Source organism: Ailuropoda melanoleuca, chromosome 16 (genome assembly GCF_002007445.2).
Source record: "Ailuropoda melanoleuca isolate Jingjing chromosome 16, ASM200744v2, whole genome shotgun sequence".
NCBI classification, from domain to species: Eukaryota; Metazoa; Chordata; class Mammalia; order Carnivora; family Ursidae; genus Ailuropoda; species Ailuropoda melanoleuca.
In genome coordinates, this window is record NC_048233.1 from 80,955,384 (window position 1) to 80,971,378 (window position 15,995).

Below are 15,995 nucleotides of genomic sequence, written 5' to 3' on the forward strand. Positions count from 1 at the left end.
GGGTCTCTGAGGGGCCGGAGGCCATCATGGAATGGGCTGAAGCTTCAGTCAGGACAATGGCAGGTGAAGAAGGCCTTCTGGTGGCTGTCTGGGCCCAAGAGGCTGAGGCTGAGGGCTCTGGAGTAACAGGAGGCCCAGGAGCTCCGGGAGAGGCTGGAGGTAGAGTGGAGGCTCCTGGGGGGATCGGAGGCCCTGCTGAGCGCTGGGAGGCCCCGGGCTCCCCTGGGAATGTGCCCCCAGGCCCCAAAGGGGGTGAGGGTGAGGCCTGGGCTCCCGAGGGGCTCGCGGGTAAAGTCTGCACGTAAGACAGGTTCGTTCTGAGGAGGCGCTGGAGGACATGGGGCACAGGCTTCCGAGGCCATGCTGCCGGGGGGTCTGGACAGGAACTACAGTTCACGGGGGCCTCAGCATCTCCACGAGGGCTCCGAGCCACCTTGCCGACGTCCACTGCCTTCCGCTCCGCGCCATCTAGAGAGAGGTAGAGGAAACAAGATGCACTGTGGTTCTCCCCGACGGCCGAGGCGGCTCTGGGACGAGCCGCGCGGGGCACAGAGGCCTCTCACTCCTGGGAAGGCCCCGCTGGGCGCTGNGGCCCAAGAGGCTGAGGCTGAGGGCTCTGGAGTAACAGGAGGCCCAGGAGCTCCGGGAGAGGCTGGAGGTAGAGTGGAGGCTCCTGGGGGGATCGGAGGCCCTGCTGAGCGCTGGGAGGCCCCGGGCTCCCCTGGGAATGTGCCCCCAGGCCCCAAAGGGGGTGAGGGTGAGGCCTGGGCTCCCGAGGGGCTCGCGGGTAAAGTCTGCACGTAAGACAGGTTCGTTCTGAGGAGGCGCTGGAGGACATGGGGCACAGGCTTCCGAGGCCATGCTGCCGGGGGGTCTGGACAGGAACTACAGTTCACGGGGGCCTCAGCATCTCCACGAGGGCTCCGAGCCACCTTGCCGACGTCCACTGCCTTCCGCTCCGCGCCATCTAGAGAGAGGTAGAGGAAACAAGATGCACTGTGGTTCTCCCCGACGGCCGAGGCGGCTCTGGGACGAGCCGCGCGGGGCACAGAGGCCTCTCACTCCTGGGAAGGCCCCGCTGGGCGCTCCCTCCAGGCGGAGACCAAACAGGAACCACGAGCAGAGGGAGGCAGTCCGCCAAAGTCACTCTGCCAGGCACTGGCCGTGTGACCTTGTACAAGGCCCGTAACTCCACGGGGCTTCTGTGTCCTCGTCTGTAAAACGGGCCTCCTAACGACTTCCAGGGCCACTCTGAGGACGGAATGAATGGTGCGTGAGAAATCCCAGCCCAAACCCGGATGTTAACCACGGACGGCGGCTGATAACCACGTGTGAGGGCGGGAGGCACACTGACAGTACCAGATGTACCGTCTGGCAAAGGCCGTTGAGATGGGGAGGCTCTATCCCCGCTCAGTTTTGCTGGGAACCTAGAACTGCTCTAAAAAAATAAAGTCTATTGAAAAAAAAACTTTTTTAAAAAATCTCAGCCTGGAGCCCGGCACATCATAAGGGCTTGATATATGGGAGAGAACAAGCGAAGGAAGAAGGTAGGCAAAGAGAACATGGGGCAGGAAGGAGCACAAGAAGGAAGAGTGTTGGAGAAAGCCATGATCAGGAGAGACAGATGCTGCCAGGCCCAAAAAGCCTGGAATGACTGTATTTAGAAAATCACCGGAAGGAAGGTCACACAACTCTGAATAAGCCTGAGGGGACCGAATTGTATGCTTGAGTGTGTGACTTGTCCGGTATGTGAATTATACCTCACGGAAACTGTGACTTTTATGAATGATCAAAAGGAAACAATTCATATTCTACTGCAACAGGAAGTGGTTTCTCCTCGTATGGAGCTCTTGTTAGGAAGAGGCACGTGGCGAACGTCGCAGAAGCAGTGTGTTCCAGGAGAAGGGGCCGGGCTCTGCGCCTCACCTCCTGGGCCTCCATTGCCCCATCTGGAGGCAGCAGAGCTCGGGGGTAAGGGATCAGAGAGACCTGGGTTGAGCCCAGAGCCACCAACTTGAGCACAGCCTTAAGACAGAAACCGAATTTCTCTGAGCCTCTGTTTGCCCATCTGCAAAATGGAGATCTAATCAGCCATGCTCCCACATTCCTGGGAGCAAATAAATGAGGTCACCCAGGTCACATGCTCCGTACCTGGCGTGGCATCTTAGCTAACGATTACTCTCCGGACAGCAGGGGGAATAATGGTTTGCTGAGGAGTTTGTGGCGGTTTAAGTGAAGCAACATCTACAAAGGGCTCGACGATTCTCGACAACAGGGCTGTAGGGGCTCAGGCGGCTTCCAGCCCCACCAGCCCTGACGGCAGCTCTTCTTCGGCCTCGGACCCGAAGAGCGACCCTAAATATGGAGGATCCCCTGCCAAAGGCTGAAGGAGTTAAACATGTATTTTATCCAAGGGGAAATCCAGGCCACAAATCAGTAGAAAAATTCACTGTCTTCTTGGAAGTTTAAAAAAGTAATGTAGGGGAACCTGGGTGGCTCAGTTGGTTAAGTGTCTGATTTCAGCTCAGGTCATGATCCTGGGGTCCTGGGATCGAGTCCCAAGTCAGGCTCCCTGCTCAGCGGGGAGCCTGCTTCCCCCTCTCCCCCTGCCCCTCCCCCTGCTTGTGCTCCCTCTCTCCCTCTCTCTCAAATAAATAAATAAAATATTTTTTTAAAAGGAAGCATGAAATAGCCACATTGAAGTCACTCTCTCTCAAATAAATAAATAAAATATTTTTTTAAAAGGAAGCATGAAATAGCCACATTGAAGTCACTTTATGGCCATGTTCAATCAGAAAAATTCAATTCAAGACACAGAGAGTAGAGTTGGTGGGACTGGGGGGAGCCAGCTGCATCATGGTGAGTTTCCTGTTTCTTGAGGACCCCCGTTGGGTGAGGACCCCCATCTGGTGACGCGCTGTCCTGCCGCAGGAGGTCCCACAGGGCTCCCAACGCCCCACAACCCAGTACGCCACCTGCTAACCACAGGGCCCCAATGCAACCCACAAAAATTGAAAAATAAGTTGTCTGACCCAAGATTTCTCATGGTAGATCCATGATGGGTGGAAAGAAAAAGAAGCAAGAAACTGCCTAAATGTCAGTGTTAAAGTCAGCAGTGAGCGAACCAGGCTGTCCGGAAGCTTTTGACAACGGCCAGCCATAGGCCACGTCAGTACTTCGAAATCACACGTCCCAGCAGGTTGTCCGTGTCCTATTTCTACCTTTGCCAAAAGATTCACGGATGGATGGACACTCACGATGGAGAAAGACAAGATGAAGATGATGGTCAGGAGTCGAGATGATGAAGGAGCGAAAGGCACCAACTTGGGGCTCAAATCCCAGCTCTACTGCCCATCAGCTGTATGACCTTGACCACCTCACTTCACCTCTCTGTGCCTCCGTTTCCTCACCGGGAAGACAGAGATGATAACGGGACTTATCTCCACTTAGCTCCTTGTGAAAAGGAACCCAGTGCCTAAGGAGTATTCACCTCAAATTAGCCATTACTCTTCCACAAGTCATTCACTTCCTAAATTGTAATTTTTTTTAAAAAAAGGAAGAAAGCAGAAGAGATCAGGAAAGGAGGTAATAAGGGAAAGGAACAGCGAACCAACACACGGGTCACGGTGTGGTGTAAGGAACGCTGGGTGAGGCTGAGCAAGTCCAGGGAACAGGATTGTCCTCGCCACATGCTGGCTGTGTGACCTCGGGCAAAACACATTCCCTCTCTGAGCCTGGACTTCGCACATCCAGCCCTTTCCAAGTTCTAGGTTTCTGGGAAGAAGGACAAAGGGAAGAAAGACAGTGGAGAAGCGGCAGGACGCAGAGGCCCGCTTACCTGAGCAAGAGGAACAGCAGTCCCCGGGGGGCCCAGAGGGGTCAGAGCAGGCCGGAGGGCAGGGGACCTTCTTACAGCTCACCTCTCCCAGCTGGGGAAGCACAAGGACACACGTGAGGAAGCCCAGATCATCTTCCCTCCCAGAACAGTGTCCCCACGCACCTCCTCCACCCACAGAGAGATCCTGGGACAGAGGCTGACGCGCCAGGCCGCTTTAAGGAGCCCACAAAGAGGGAGGATACCATCAAATCCAAGGTATTCCGGCTGCTATTTAAAGTTGGGAAGGCAGGAGGAAGATGGGCTCCCGTGGGTTCAGGGGACTCGGAGTTTCACAAAGGGACAAAAGGCAAACAGCAGTCCCCCGGCCGGGACGGTCCTGAGTCCCCAGGCCCAGCTTACCTGGCACGTGCACTGGGTACAGGGCTCATCGTCCAAGGTGAACACCTGGCCGTTCACCACCTTCCTTCCCTCGTAGTTGCAGTCTGCAGGGACAGAGGAGACCGGGCGTAAGAGCCAAGGCCTCCCCGGGAACCTCGGACGTGCGGCGGGGGCTCCGCCACTCACCTCTGCACACCGGGCAGCACTCCCCGTCGGGGTGGAAAGGGTAGGTGCAGGTGATGGGGCAGTCCACGGGGGAGCAGGCCACGGAGCCCAGCTGCACGACACAGAAAACACACGAGCCCTTTGTTCTGGGCCGCCGCCGGTACCCTCGGGAAGGACGGCCACAGAGCCCCCGAGTGCCCGTCGGAGCCCCGTGGTGAGGGGAGAGGTTCATTCACTCAGGCAGAGTCTGTCTTCCTGACAGAATGCAAGCCCCACAAAGCCAAGGGCCTGGCCTCGTTCGCGCAGCCCCTCTGTCAACAGGCCCCAGCAGAACGAACCCACGAAGTACCCAGGAAAGGGGAGCACCAAAAACCAAGGAGCGAGAAGGACCCAGAAGCCCAGAGCTCCGTGAAGCACGTGAATGAGCAGGTCCTCTCAGAGGCCGAGATGTTCGCCCTGAGTTCCTCTGATCCCGCAGACCTTGTCCCTTTCCACGCCGCGCCCTCACCCACTGCCAGCAAAGGAGCGTCAGCGGCATCGAACGTTTCCAGCAGCACGAGCAGGAAGGCCTTTCCCCCATCCTCCCAACCCTACATGACACGAACAATCCCACATGCTTTTTCTGACTGAGGCAGTCTGGCTTGGGGGCAAAGCGCACTTCCTGGGGCAGAGACTCAGAAAACCGGGATCCGACTCTTGGCACTTGGGCTGACTACCGTAGGAGCTTGAGGAAAGAAGGACTTCGTCTCTCTGTGCCTCATTTTTCTGACCCACAGATGGCGATGACGGTGTTCCCACCTCACCAGGTTCTCCCGGAGATTTAATTGAGCTCATGCAAGGAGAGGGTCGAGAGCCAGACCGGCACACAGCAAGAGCTCCGTAACGGGAGTCTATGAAAGACCGCAGCTCCGAGCGTCCGGGTCGAGTCCCTCCCCTACGCCCTCAGGGAGCGCCCACACGTTATACTCTAAGGAGCCCCCCAGACGCCCCCTGGTCACCCAGAAGCAGAGGACAGTTCGCCGGGCAGGCTTAAAAAGATTTCTCTGGCCCTGGGTAGGGCTGGAGGGAGCCACCTTTCACCGTGACCCAGAGTGACCTTTCTCATGGAAGGCTCTGGATGGTGCCTCCAAGGTCCAGGAGCTGGTGTGTCAGTCCCTGAGGAGTTTCCTCAGACAGGGGGTCAGGGCCGGGTGGTCCGTACCAGGCAGATGCAGCTCAGACACGGGTCCAGCACGGACGGGAAGGTCTGGTTGTTGTAGAAGATTCTGCCCGTGTAGGTACAGCCTACCAGAGAGAGCGCGGGGGTGAGCGCCGGCCGGGCGCGTGGCTGGCGACCGGGCTCCTGCCAAGGGCGAAGGTCCGAGAATTTTCTGGGTAGCAAAGGTCAGGCCAATTGCCTTCCCAGGCAGTCACCCCAGGGTTTGGGGAAGGGACAAGACACAGGTCTGGATTGGGTGCGGCCTCTTTTTTTCTGCACTAGATTTAGCAGAGGGATCAGAGTTCTCCACTTCCAGGGAAGGGAGCGTCTCCTCCTCTGCCCCTCTCTGGGCAGGATCAGGCCAGAGGGACTGGCCCAGGCACCACAGCCATCCTCTCTGCTCTTCCCTCCCCAACCCACTCGGCCAGTCCCCACCTTCCAGAACATTCCCCCACACCTCTCCCCTCGGCTTCCCCAAGCCCGCTCAGGCCCGATCTGAGTGCTGCCACCTCGATGACATTTATCACATCCTAGGAAGTACGAAAGCAGGTGATAGGACAACAGGGAAATGTTAGATACAGATACATGTTACAGACATGGGACACAGAGATACTTACTTCATGAAAAGAGATTAGAAAAACAAAATCATGAGGCTAAAAGTGAGAAGGGGCCCTTTTTAATTGTTTTTATTTTTGCTTTCCATATGTACTTCAATAAAATGTTACTTGTGAAATCATGGAAAAGGGGAACAGCAATATAAAAAAATTAAGTAACATCATTATGTTCTCTCACTGTTCCCTAATTGTTTCACAGGTGTGGTTCCTTGGTCACCCCATCCAGGCTGTAAGCTCAGTGTATCTATCTGCTTCCAGCACTCACACAGGGCCAGCCTCGGGCAGACTGCTTTGTGCCTCCGAAGCCCGGGTTCCTCATCTGTGCGATGGGCTTGCCCCGTGCAGCCGCGGGCATGGAGCCCACGCGGTCCGTCCTTTGTCAGGAGGAACCTGGTGCAGGGTGAGCCCCAATGCAGGGGGCGGGGGTCAAGGACCCCGCCAAGGGGAGCAGGGGATGCTGAGTAGCCCCCCAAGCAGGAAATTACCTGCAGAACAGTCCGGACAGCACTGTCCAGGGATCCGAATTGGGTGAGGGCAAGAGTCCACGCAGTCCGTCCTCTTGCAGCTCACTGAGCCGTCTGCCTGAAGGAAGGAAGGATTTCACCAAGACCCCACCTGTAACACCGGGCCCGCCTCCCCACCCCGCCACCCTCCCAGCACCGCCCGCCCCCCAAGGAAGGGCAGTGCTGCAAACTGGCCGAGGCTTGCCCAAAGGGCGCCCCGATGCCGCTGGGAGGTGGCAGGTCCCCCACAAAGAGGACCGGCTACTGGGGAAAGGGGGTGTGAGCCTTCACGAAAGCCTCCAGATTTAAGAAGAAGGGAGGTCAGAGGGGGGCTTTGGTCTCCGTGGCTTCCTGTCCCTCTCCAGCCACAGCCAAAGCTCACCACCACCCCATCCAAATTCTCCTCTCAGCTTTTCCCTGGAACCCTCGCTCACCCCAAACCTAGGGAGTACAATAAAATCCTATTTTTATAGAAAACTACTCCACCGGAAATGTCTATTTCAGAAGACAAAAGCGCCACATATGGTTTTTTTTTTTTCCCCTCTAAGACTCTGAATGTTGAAGCTTTTGTGTTGCTTTCTCATACGACAAGTGCCCTGGATCCGTCATAAAGGGGAAAAGCAGCGGATGTGCCCTCCTCCCCACTGTAATTCCGATGGAACATTTCCAAGTTTTGCAAGGGTCTAAGGCTTTTTCCCTAACGGTGCGTCCAAGACGCTTGAAGGCTGTGTCTCTCACACGCCAGCGCGCACACGAGAAACCGGGGGATTAAAATGCAGATTCTGAATCCAGAGGTCTGAGCAGCCCGGAGACTCTGTGTGTCTCACATGCACCACTGGGGCATGGGCCTCATTTTTGAGAAATTAAGCTCTAAGCTCCCAGGGACTACAAGCTCCTCTAAGGCAGAAAGGAAAGCCAACGTGCGCTTAAACAATGAGCCGAAACGAGAGTGTTTGTCCGCCTCTGGGCTGATCTGACTCGAAGACTCTCGTACCGTCTCCTTAGCTGTTTCCGACAAGCTGAGGTCAGAGATTTAGGTTCTCGATAAAAGCCCTGCAGTTTCGCAGGAAAGGCCCGAACCACGGAGCCTCAGGCCATCCCCCTCCTTCGGTTATCCGTGCCCGGGAAATCCTGCTCCTGGGACCCCGGCCTCCTCCCAGGCAGCAGGCCATACCCCCATTCTGCACACATGAAAGCTGCCGGCACGGGAGGGGGACGGAGGGTGGGCTGAGGCGGCCCAGCTACAGAGCGGTGGGGAGGCCTGGCCAGGAGGGCCGGGGCGGGGCCGAGGGGGCTGCTCGGGGCCAGGCAGGGGCAGCCGGGGGAGCAGCTGAAGGCGTGCAGGTGGCCATTCACCTGGCAGATGCATAACTCACAGGGGTCACCGGGAGACCAGATCTGTCCGATCGGAAACTCGACCCCGTTGTCGTCGAGAGAGCAGCCTGGCCAGGGGACAGTGAGGGAGAAAGCACGGGTGGGCACGAGCCCCAAGGAGGGCCCTGAACGCCTGCCCGACCTACAGCGCACACCCCACCCAAGGACAGACGCCTCCGCTTACTCGTGCCGTGCGGACGGTCCCCCCCGAGTGTCCATTCCACCACCTGCTGGACCCAGCAGCTGCCCGCAGCTGCCGGTCCAGCTCCCTCGTTCAGTGGGTTTTCCCTCCAAACACGTGCCTGATCTGCACGGGCAGGCTCACGCAAACAGACGCTTACCCCCGAACCCGTAAATGCACACACACACAGGCGCGCTCGCCCAAGCATGCACACTCACAGAGACCTACACGCGCAGATGTACACTCGCACACAGGCACAGATGTACGCTCGCACACAGGCACACTCACACACAGACATGCTTCTAGAAGTGCACACACACACATACACACACACGGTCTCAGCAGGTGAGGCGCAGTCTCCTGCCTTCAGGGCATCCAGGCCCCGTGTGGGGCAGAACGCAGGCATGCAGGGCTGGGGGTCTTCACCTGTCATGGGTGTGGGCTCCCGGCAGGTGAAACAGCACTGTCCAGGGCCCAGCCACCACTCCTCTCGGGGGCAGTCCAGCTCTGGACAGGGTGTGAAGGAACATTCCACCTCCCCATTCTGGAAGAGAACCAAAGGCACAGCCCAGTGAGGGCAGCTCCCCAGCCTTGGGCCTCCTGAAAGCTACAGAGGAGACTGGCAGGCTGTTGTCACCCTCCTAAAAGTGAAAAGGATCTCCAGGGAGTGGGAGGAGCGGGAGGAGTAGGAGGAGGGAGGGTTGTGGGGAGAGGGGCAGGAAGTGTAGGGGGGAGGCTGGGAGTGTGTTCTGGGATGTCCTGGCTGTTGGGCTGGGGGTCCCTGCCTGCCCGGGCTGCAGCCCCAGCACCTCTTCCCCTCACTTCAGCAACAGCCTGCTGCTCTCACTCCAGCCGGCCCTCACTCTGCGGCCAGAGAAAGTTCTCGTGCACCAATGGGATCGCATGGATCCAAAACTAAAACCCATCAGCAGCTCTGCCAAGCCCAGAGCCCTCAGTCTGGCTGGCAAAGCCCTTCATGACTGAGTCAGAGGCAGAGGCCATGGGGCCCCCTCCAAGACCCCTTCCCCTAAGTACTGCCCTTGGCTGACAGGGGACAGGCCCTCCAGGTACCTCTCCACTCCACTCCCCGGGAGCTGAGAGAATACATACAATGACTGATACACAGCGAGGGATCAGCATGAGACCTGGCTCCTTCCCCTGCCTGTCCTGCTTCCCTGGCTGGCTTCTCCTGAGAATCTTCGGAAAATCGCTTACACAAGAATCCTGCCCCAGGCTCTGCTTCTCGGACTGGACCCCAACCCAAGCACCATCCCTGTCTCCAGCCTCTTCTCCTGCCTGACTCCAGTCTTCCATATTCTGCGCCCCAGCCAGAAGGGACATTTTTAGGCCCCGACAATAGGCCGTGTGCTCTCCCCTCCTGCCATCTGCTTAGGCAGGGCCCTCTGCCAGCCACATCTGCCTCGGATCCTCTTCTGATCTGTCCCTCACCCCTCAAACCTCAAGTTAGCACCCCTCCCTCCAAGAAGCCTTCCCCCCCCCGGTCAGAAGCCCTAGTCACCTGCTCATGGCCCACCTAGGCTGTGGGCCCCCTGAAGGAGGAGACGGGGCCTGTCCTGTGCTTAGCTGTGTCCCCAGCACTCAGCATTGCTCCAGGCACACAGCAGGTGCTCTATAAATAGCTCTACTGAAGGATGAGCTTCAAGGAGACTGTGGGGAGCCCTCGGTGAATGCAGGTGCCCATAATGCCTTTGCTGCCTCAGTGTCCCTTCTGCTACACAGCAGCTCCTATTCTCCTTGTCGAGGCATGCCAGGGAAGCCCTGTGCCCTGCCCTCTCTCCCACACCCACCTACCTGGCAGACGCAGGTGGTACACTCGTCACCACCCCCACTGAACACAGCCCCGTCTGCGTACCACCGGCCGTGGAAGTAGCATCTCGCTGCAGAGGAGAAAGGGAGAGCAGCTCAAGGTCTTTGGGCTGGGGCAGCTAAAGAGAAAGGGCAACAGTGGGTCGGGGGGGCCTCGGGAAGCTAACACACTCGCACCAAGCTCCACAGCACACGCCACACTCAGGGAGCAACCACTCTCCTCGAAACCCTCGACAAAAACTAAGCTGTTGCTTAAAAACTGATGGAGAGGGGCGCCTGGGTGGCACAGCGGTTAAGCGTCTGCCTTCGGCTCAGGGCGTGATCCCAGCGTTATGGGATCGAGCCCCCACATCAGGCTCCTCCACTATGAGCCTGCTTCTTCCTCTCCCACTCCCCCTGCCTGTGTTCCCTCTCTTGCTGGCTGTCTCTATCTCTGTCGAATAAATACATAAAATTAAAAAAAAAAAAAACTGATGGAGAATGAATCACATGTAAACTAGGACCCTTAACCAAAAAGGGAGGGGACTCCCTGAATCACTAAAGAGTAACAGAAGAGCAGAAACGAAAAGAGACTGCCCCAGGGGCGCCTGGGTGGTTCAGTCGGTGAAGCATCTGCCTTCAGCTCAGGTCATGATCCCGGGGTCCTGGAATCGAGCCCCGCATCAGTCTCTCTGCTCCTCAGGGAGCCTGCTTCTCCCTCTCCCTCTGCCTGCTGCTCCCCCTGCTTGTGCTCTCGCTCTCCCTCTCTCTCTCTGTTGAATAAATAAAATCTTAAGGAGAGAAAGAAAAGAGAATGCCCCAGATACCTAAGACCAGGTCTGGGACCGAAGCCATCCCCTAGAGACCAGGAGGAGTCCGTGAAAACCTCTCATCTGAGGATCCCCCCACCAATAAAACAGCCTGCAAGCTGGCCCAGGCTCACGTGGCTTAGTCAGACTGCCCTGGATTCAAATCCCAGCTATGCAACTCACTAGGCAGGGATTTGGGGCAACTTCCTTAATTTCTCTAAGCCTCGGTCTTCCCATCTGCAGAATGGGGTTGATAAAAGATGGTAACGGTTACTACGTCATAGGCAGTATACCTATTCAAAAATGTCTTAACTAAAAGCAATACTTAAAAGAAAAACATTTTTTTAAAGAACACCAGCTTTGCAATCAGGTAGGCTTGATTTCCAGTTCTGTTCTTGTATTAAGTGGTTATATGTCTCTGGGCAGTGATGACCTTGGTGAGCCTTGGTTTTGTCATCCATAAAATGGGGCTATGAATAGTACTCCCTCAAGGCTGAGCCACAAGGATTCAATGAGATCAAGGGCTGGCAAGCAACAGCACAGAGCCGTCAGGGAACATTCGTGATGATGATGAGGTCATCCCAGGAAAAGAGAACCACATTTTTAACAAAGGACCAACTCATTAGTGGGGAAGGGGACACGCCCTCCCAGTCTCAAGACAGAGCCATGCCAAGTGTGGACTCACACCCTTTCCTGGCTGTCTTGAAGGCGCCTCCTGAGGTAAGGGGCCAGCTGGGCAGGGAGCCCAATCTAGCATGCGAACCACTGTGCACATAGTAGGTCCCCAATTAAACCAGCACTGTGAAATACTCCACTTGATCTGAGTTTCTGAAGCCAAAATCAATCTCCGTCCTCTGCTCCACTCACCCTGCTCCCCAAAACACACAAAAAAGCTAAACGCCCCCACCCAAACCCCAAAGAGTCACTGACCTGGAACGCAAGTACAGCAGTCTGACTTCAGGGAGGTCTGACAGGGGCCGGGAGGACACTCGGGGGAGATGCAGGACACATTTCCAGCCTGAGGAGGGGAGAGATGGTGCTGGGTAGGGGCAGAGGGGAGGAGGAGAACCAGACCCTGGAGCCCCTCAGCTCACTCCCTATTTCACGCCACCCCTGTCTAACACCAAAGCCTCCTAAAGTAAGCCATCCAAGACCTCTGAATGCCACCACGGTGACAACAGGGACAGCGTGCAGGGACCCAGGTCCTGGCGTTCACTAGGGTGTGCCAAGGACATCCTCCCACAGCATACAGAAGCTCTGGAAGGATGCCAAGAAGAGGCAAACAGGGGTTACTCCCCCAGAGAGACCTTCCTGTGCACGTGAGTTTTGAACCAGGTGACTCTACCAGCAATTCAAAGAATTAACTTAAAACTTGAGAATTAACTGAAAGAATTAACTTAAAACTTCAAAATTTGAAGTTAAGGCAAAGAACAAAAACAAAAACAAAAACAAAAATCCGCCTCTGGAGCCAGCCGGAGCTGAGAAGTAAGTAGTGTTTGCTCCTCCATGAATGAGCCGCGTGACTTTGGCCAACATACGTCAGCCTGCTGAGCCTCGGTCTCCCTGCCTGTGAGATGAGCTGGACACGGCACCTCCATCCGGGATTCTGAGGATTCGTTTCACAATATGTCCACAAAAGTGCTCGGCCACTGCAGGTGTGTGGCACACAGGGGCAGCTGGTGGTGCTAGCTGTCCCCATGACCCGCCCCCCCTTCCACAGCGGCCACCACCCTTCACCGCCAGGCCAGTGATGGTCAGAGGGTGGCAGTGAGGGGCGGTGGGCAGAGCCCACCCATCGACACAGCAGGACTTCGGTTCAAATCCCAGCTCATGCCTCGGTCTTTTCATCTGTAGAACAGGGACAGACGAGCTGCCAGGAGCCTCGGGTGAGGCGACAAAAGAGCCCCAAGCCCCGAACCTCGTACGCACGGAGTGCTCTTAATCAAATCTGTGTGACAGTACCTGGCCGTTTCCGGAACGCAGTAGGTGTTTAATAACTATTCTTAGAGAAGAGCATTGGCCTACAGCAAAATAATACTCCTAGCAAGCCATGTCTGGTAGTACGCCTCCTCCCTCCCAAATGCGGATACCTTTATTGTACTGGCAAATATTTTGCCTGGAGAGAAAAACAGCCTCCCTGGTGGGAAGTTTCCGAGGGAGTTCCATCCCCTCCCCTTCCTAGACAGATGGACCCTGTTTGCCTGCTGGCTCAGCAGAAGGCTCCTCGACTCCAAAGACCCCCGCGCCTTGAAATTCGACAGGTTCCGACCAAAATCCACAACCTGGGAACTCTTCCTCCGTTTGACAAGCTCACCTTTAACATCCGATCTTTCCCTTTTCCTCTAAAACCCCCAAAGGTTAGGAAAACAGCCGTGAGGCTTTGGGGCCCTTGTGGTGCTCACCAGGCAGACACAGACAGTGCAGTTCTCTCTGGGAGGGGAAAACACCTCCCCTTCGGCTCGGATGCCGCCACTGTGAAAACAGCCTTTGAAAGACAAACAGGAGTGGAGGCATCAGACCTCTTCAAAGTGGAGGAAGCTTGAGGTCCCATTACTTTTCCAGGCGTAATGTACCTGGAACCTCCTCTCACCGGCCAGGATGCCCCAGAAGTGGCAGATCCAGGCACCCAGAACTGGGCGGTCCTAGGACCCCTGGAGAAGTAAGCAGGAGACACCTGCAGAAGATGGCCCAGGAGGGTTCCATTCATGTCTGTAAACCCCGAACTCTATTGAGAACATGGCATTTTATTCCTGTAAGGCAGGAGAGGCAGCCAGGCAGCCCTGGGTTCAAAAACCGGGTCTGTCCGTTCAGTTACCTAAGTGACCATGGATATGTCTTAACCTCTATGGACTCGGTTGTCTTTACTGTAAAATGGGGACACCACCATGTGCCCTGCAGGGGCCTGGAAGGATCCACAGCCTCTCATATAAGGTGCTCAGCCATTCACATTCAGGACTCCGTGTACAGCAGGAACATGGTAAAAGGTCACGATTATCACGAAGAAACCGCTAAGTCTATTCTCATTCTAACCCTCCGGAAGATGTCTTGCCCTCTGCTCCAAGTGCCGCAGCCCCAGCATCTCATCGCCAGAACTTCAAGGAACACGGAAGTTCAGGCCCCTCCCCAGATCTACGGAATGAGAAGCTGTGTTTTAACAAGACCCCAGGGATCCCCATGCAGAGTGAGTTCTGAGAAGCTCTGTCGAAGGACTCGTGAAGATTTAGGGTCTGTATCCTAACAACAAGGGGAAGCAAATGAAAAACTGTAAGCAGGTTATGGGAGTAAATTGGAAAGGGGACAGAATTTACAAAGGATTACTCCTCTGGCTGTAGGAGGGGAGCTGGGGCAGGGGAGGGGGACTACTGGGTAGATCTGGAGAAACTCACTGAATGAATGAATGAATGAATGAATGAAGCTCAAAAAGGATCCCCAGAAGAGGAAAAGCTCCCCCTGAGGGATACCACAGCAGAGACCAGTGGTTCGCAAAGTGTGGTTCCCCGTCCAGCAGCATAACCCTGGATCTTGTTAGAAATGCAAATTCCCAGGCCCCGCCCACACCTGATAAATGAGACCCAGGAATTACCCTTCAAGTGATTCTAATGTAACCCAAAGTTGGAGAACAGCCTTTCAGATGCAGAAGGGCTGGGGAAGGGAAGAAGTAGGACCATGTGGGGAACTCACAGCCTTCCCCAGACCAGCTCCCACCTGTACACGATGGGCAGCACCCCCCGTCTTCGGAGGGAATCGGGTGGGAACAAGCAGCTTCACATGTCACTTTTTCACAGGTCACCTCCCCATTCTGGAAGCAGAAGCAGGAGTTCCAGTCATCACAAGGCCCAGGACACCAGACCGGGGCAGCCCCCAGGATCCCTCCCACCTACCTGGCACCAGCACTGGGAACACCCAGGCTCTGTCCAGCGGCTCCCTGATTCATACATGGCTCCCAGGTGCCAGCAGGCAGGGGACCCTGGTGCCATCTGTGTGGCCGCTGGGCCTCTGGGCAAGGACAGTGTCACCTCCTGTAGTTGTGTGGGAGGTCCAAGCGTCCCCAAGAGGGAGGCACTAGGCACAGGGGTAGCCACCAGGGTGGCCAGCAGCCGAGTTGGGGCAGAGGGCAAGGATGTGGCTGGTACAGGGGTGGGAGATGGCAGGCTGGTGGTCCTGACTCCAGTGGGGAACCCCGGGGCCCCGGACGGAGGACTGTGTCCGGGGGAGAGGGCAGGCCGACCCGCCTCCGGGAGCCGCAGTAGCATCTTGGGCGGGTGCTGCAGGGGCTGCAGGATGGCGGACGGGGCCAGCACGGCTTTCGGGTAGGCTGAAACAGAAGCACAGGGTCCCTTGAGGAAGGCAGCGGGGGGCAGGAGGCAAGATTGGGGGACTTGAATGCAGCTCCCCGACCACCAGTCATGGAATGTCTCTGGACCAGTTTCTTCATCAGCAAAACAAGTCTAATATCACCAGTTCGACCCAAGACCCCGGGGGCTGCAGTGACGATCACCCGAGGTGGATGGAAGGAGCAGGCCCAAGTGACAGGTTGGGACTGGGTCCCCTGCTCCCCCACCCAGATGTGGCTTCCCAGGACGGGATGCTGAGGCTCGGGATGCAGGAACAGCCCGGGGAGAGCTGGCCGTGGGCTAGAGAGAGCATGTTCTGTACTCGGATGACCTTACACGCATGCTGACAGGCACACTGCTGAAGTATGGCAGAGTGAGCTGACAGCACATTGCCCAAAATGACCCTGGGAGCCCAGGGTCCTGGGACTCCTGTCACAGGCTCCTCTATCACTTGTTTTTCCCTTTTACCACTTGCAAGAAAACGAAAGGAGTTAGGCAAACAGTAAAATGACAAGGGACGAATGGATAAGAAGTGGAAAAGGTAAGTGAGAAAGAAAGTGAAGAGCTGGAAATAACAAGATGAATTGAAAAAAAGTAGATGGAAAAGGAAGAAGGTCCAAGACCAGGAGGGCAGGGGCGGGGCCTGGGTGGTGAAGGGGCGGGGCCTGGGTCCCCCGACGGCAGGGCTGGTGGCTCACTGCTCACCTTCACAGGACACGCGGTCAGCTCGGAGCCTGAAGCCAGGTCGGCATGCGCACAGGAAGCTGCCCACGGTGTTATGGCAGGAGTGGTGAC

At 56.4% G+C, this 15,995-nt stretch overlaps 1 protein-coding gene across 5 annotated transcripts in view; it reads right to left on the reverse strand.

Moving 5' to 3' along the window:
• The window catches only part of VWCE (von Willebrand factor C and EGF domains), a 30,184-nt gene that overhangs the window by 4,651 nt on the left and 9,538 nt on the right, over positions 1–15,995 (reverse strand). For 3 of the 5 annotated variants that reach the window (XM_034645789.1, XM_034645791.1, XM_034645787.1), the window contains 12 exons: positions 14,748–15,181; positions 14,572–14,665; positions 13,269–13,351; positions 11,797–11,884; positions 10,064–10,149; positions 8,678–8,795; positions 8,053–8,138; positions 6,679–6,775; positions 5,583–5,665; positions 4,403–4,493; positions 4,238–4,320; positions 3,839–3,929 (listed from right to left, as the gene is read on the reverse strand). In XM_034645789.1, the coding sequence (XP_034501680.1) occupies positions 3,839–3,929; positions 4,238–4,320; positions 4,403–4,493; positions 5,583–5,665; positions 6,679–6,775; positions 8,053–8,138; positions 8,678–8,795; positions 10,064–10,149; positions 11,797–11,884; positions 13,269–13,351; positions 14,572–14,665; positions 14,748–15,181 (1,434 nt within the window). The remainder of the gene's footprint in view (positions 1–3,838; positions 3,930–4,237; positions 4,321–4,402; positions 4,494–5,582; positions 5,666–6,678; positions 6,776–8,052; positions 8,139–8,677; positions 8,796–10,063; positions 10,150–11,796; positions 11,885–13,268; positions 13,352–14,571; positions 14,666–14,747; positions 15,182–15,995) is intronic. The other 2 variants (XM_034645790.1, XM_034645792.1) reach the window with 2 other exon arrangements.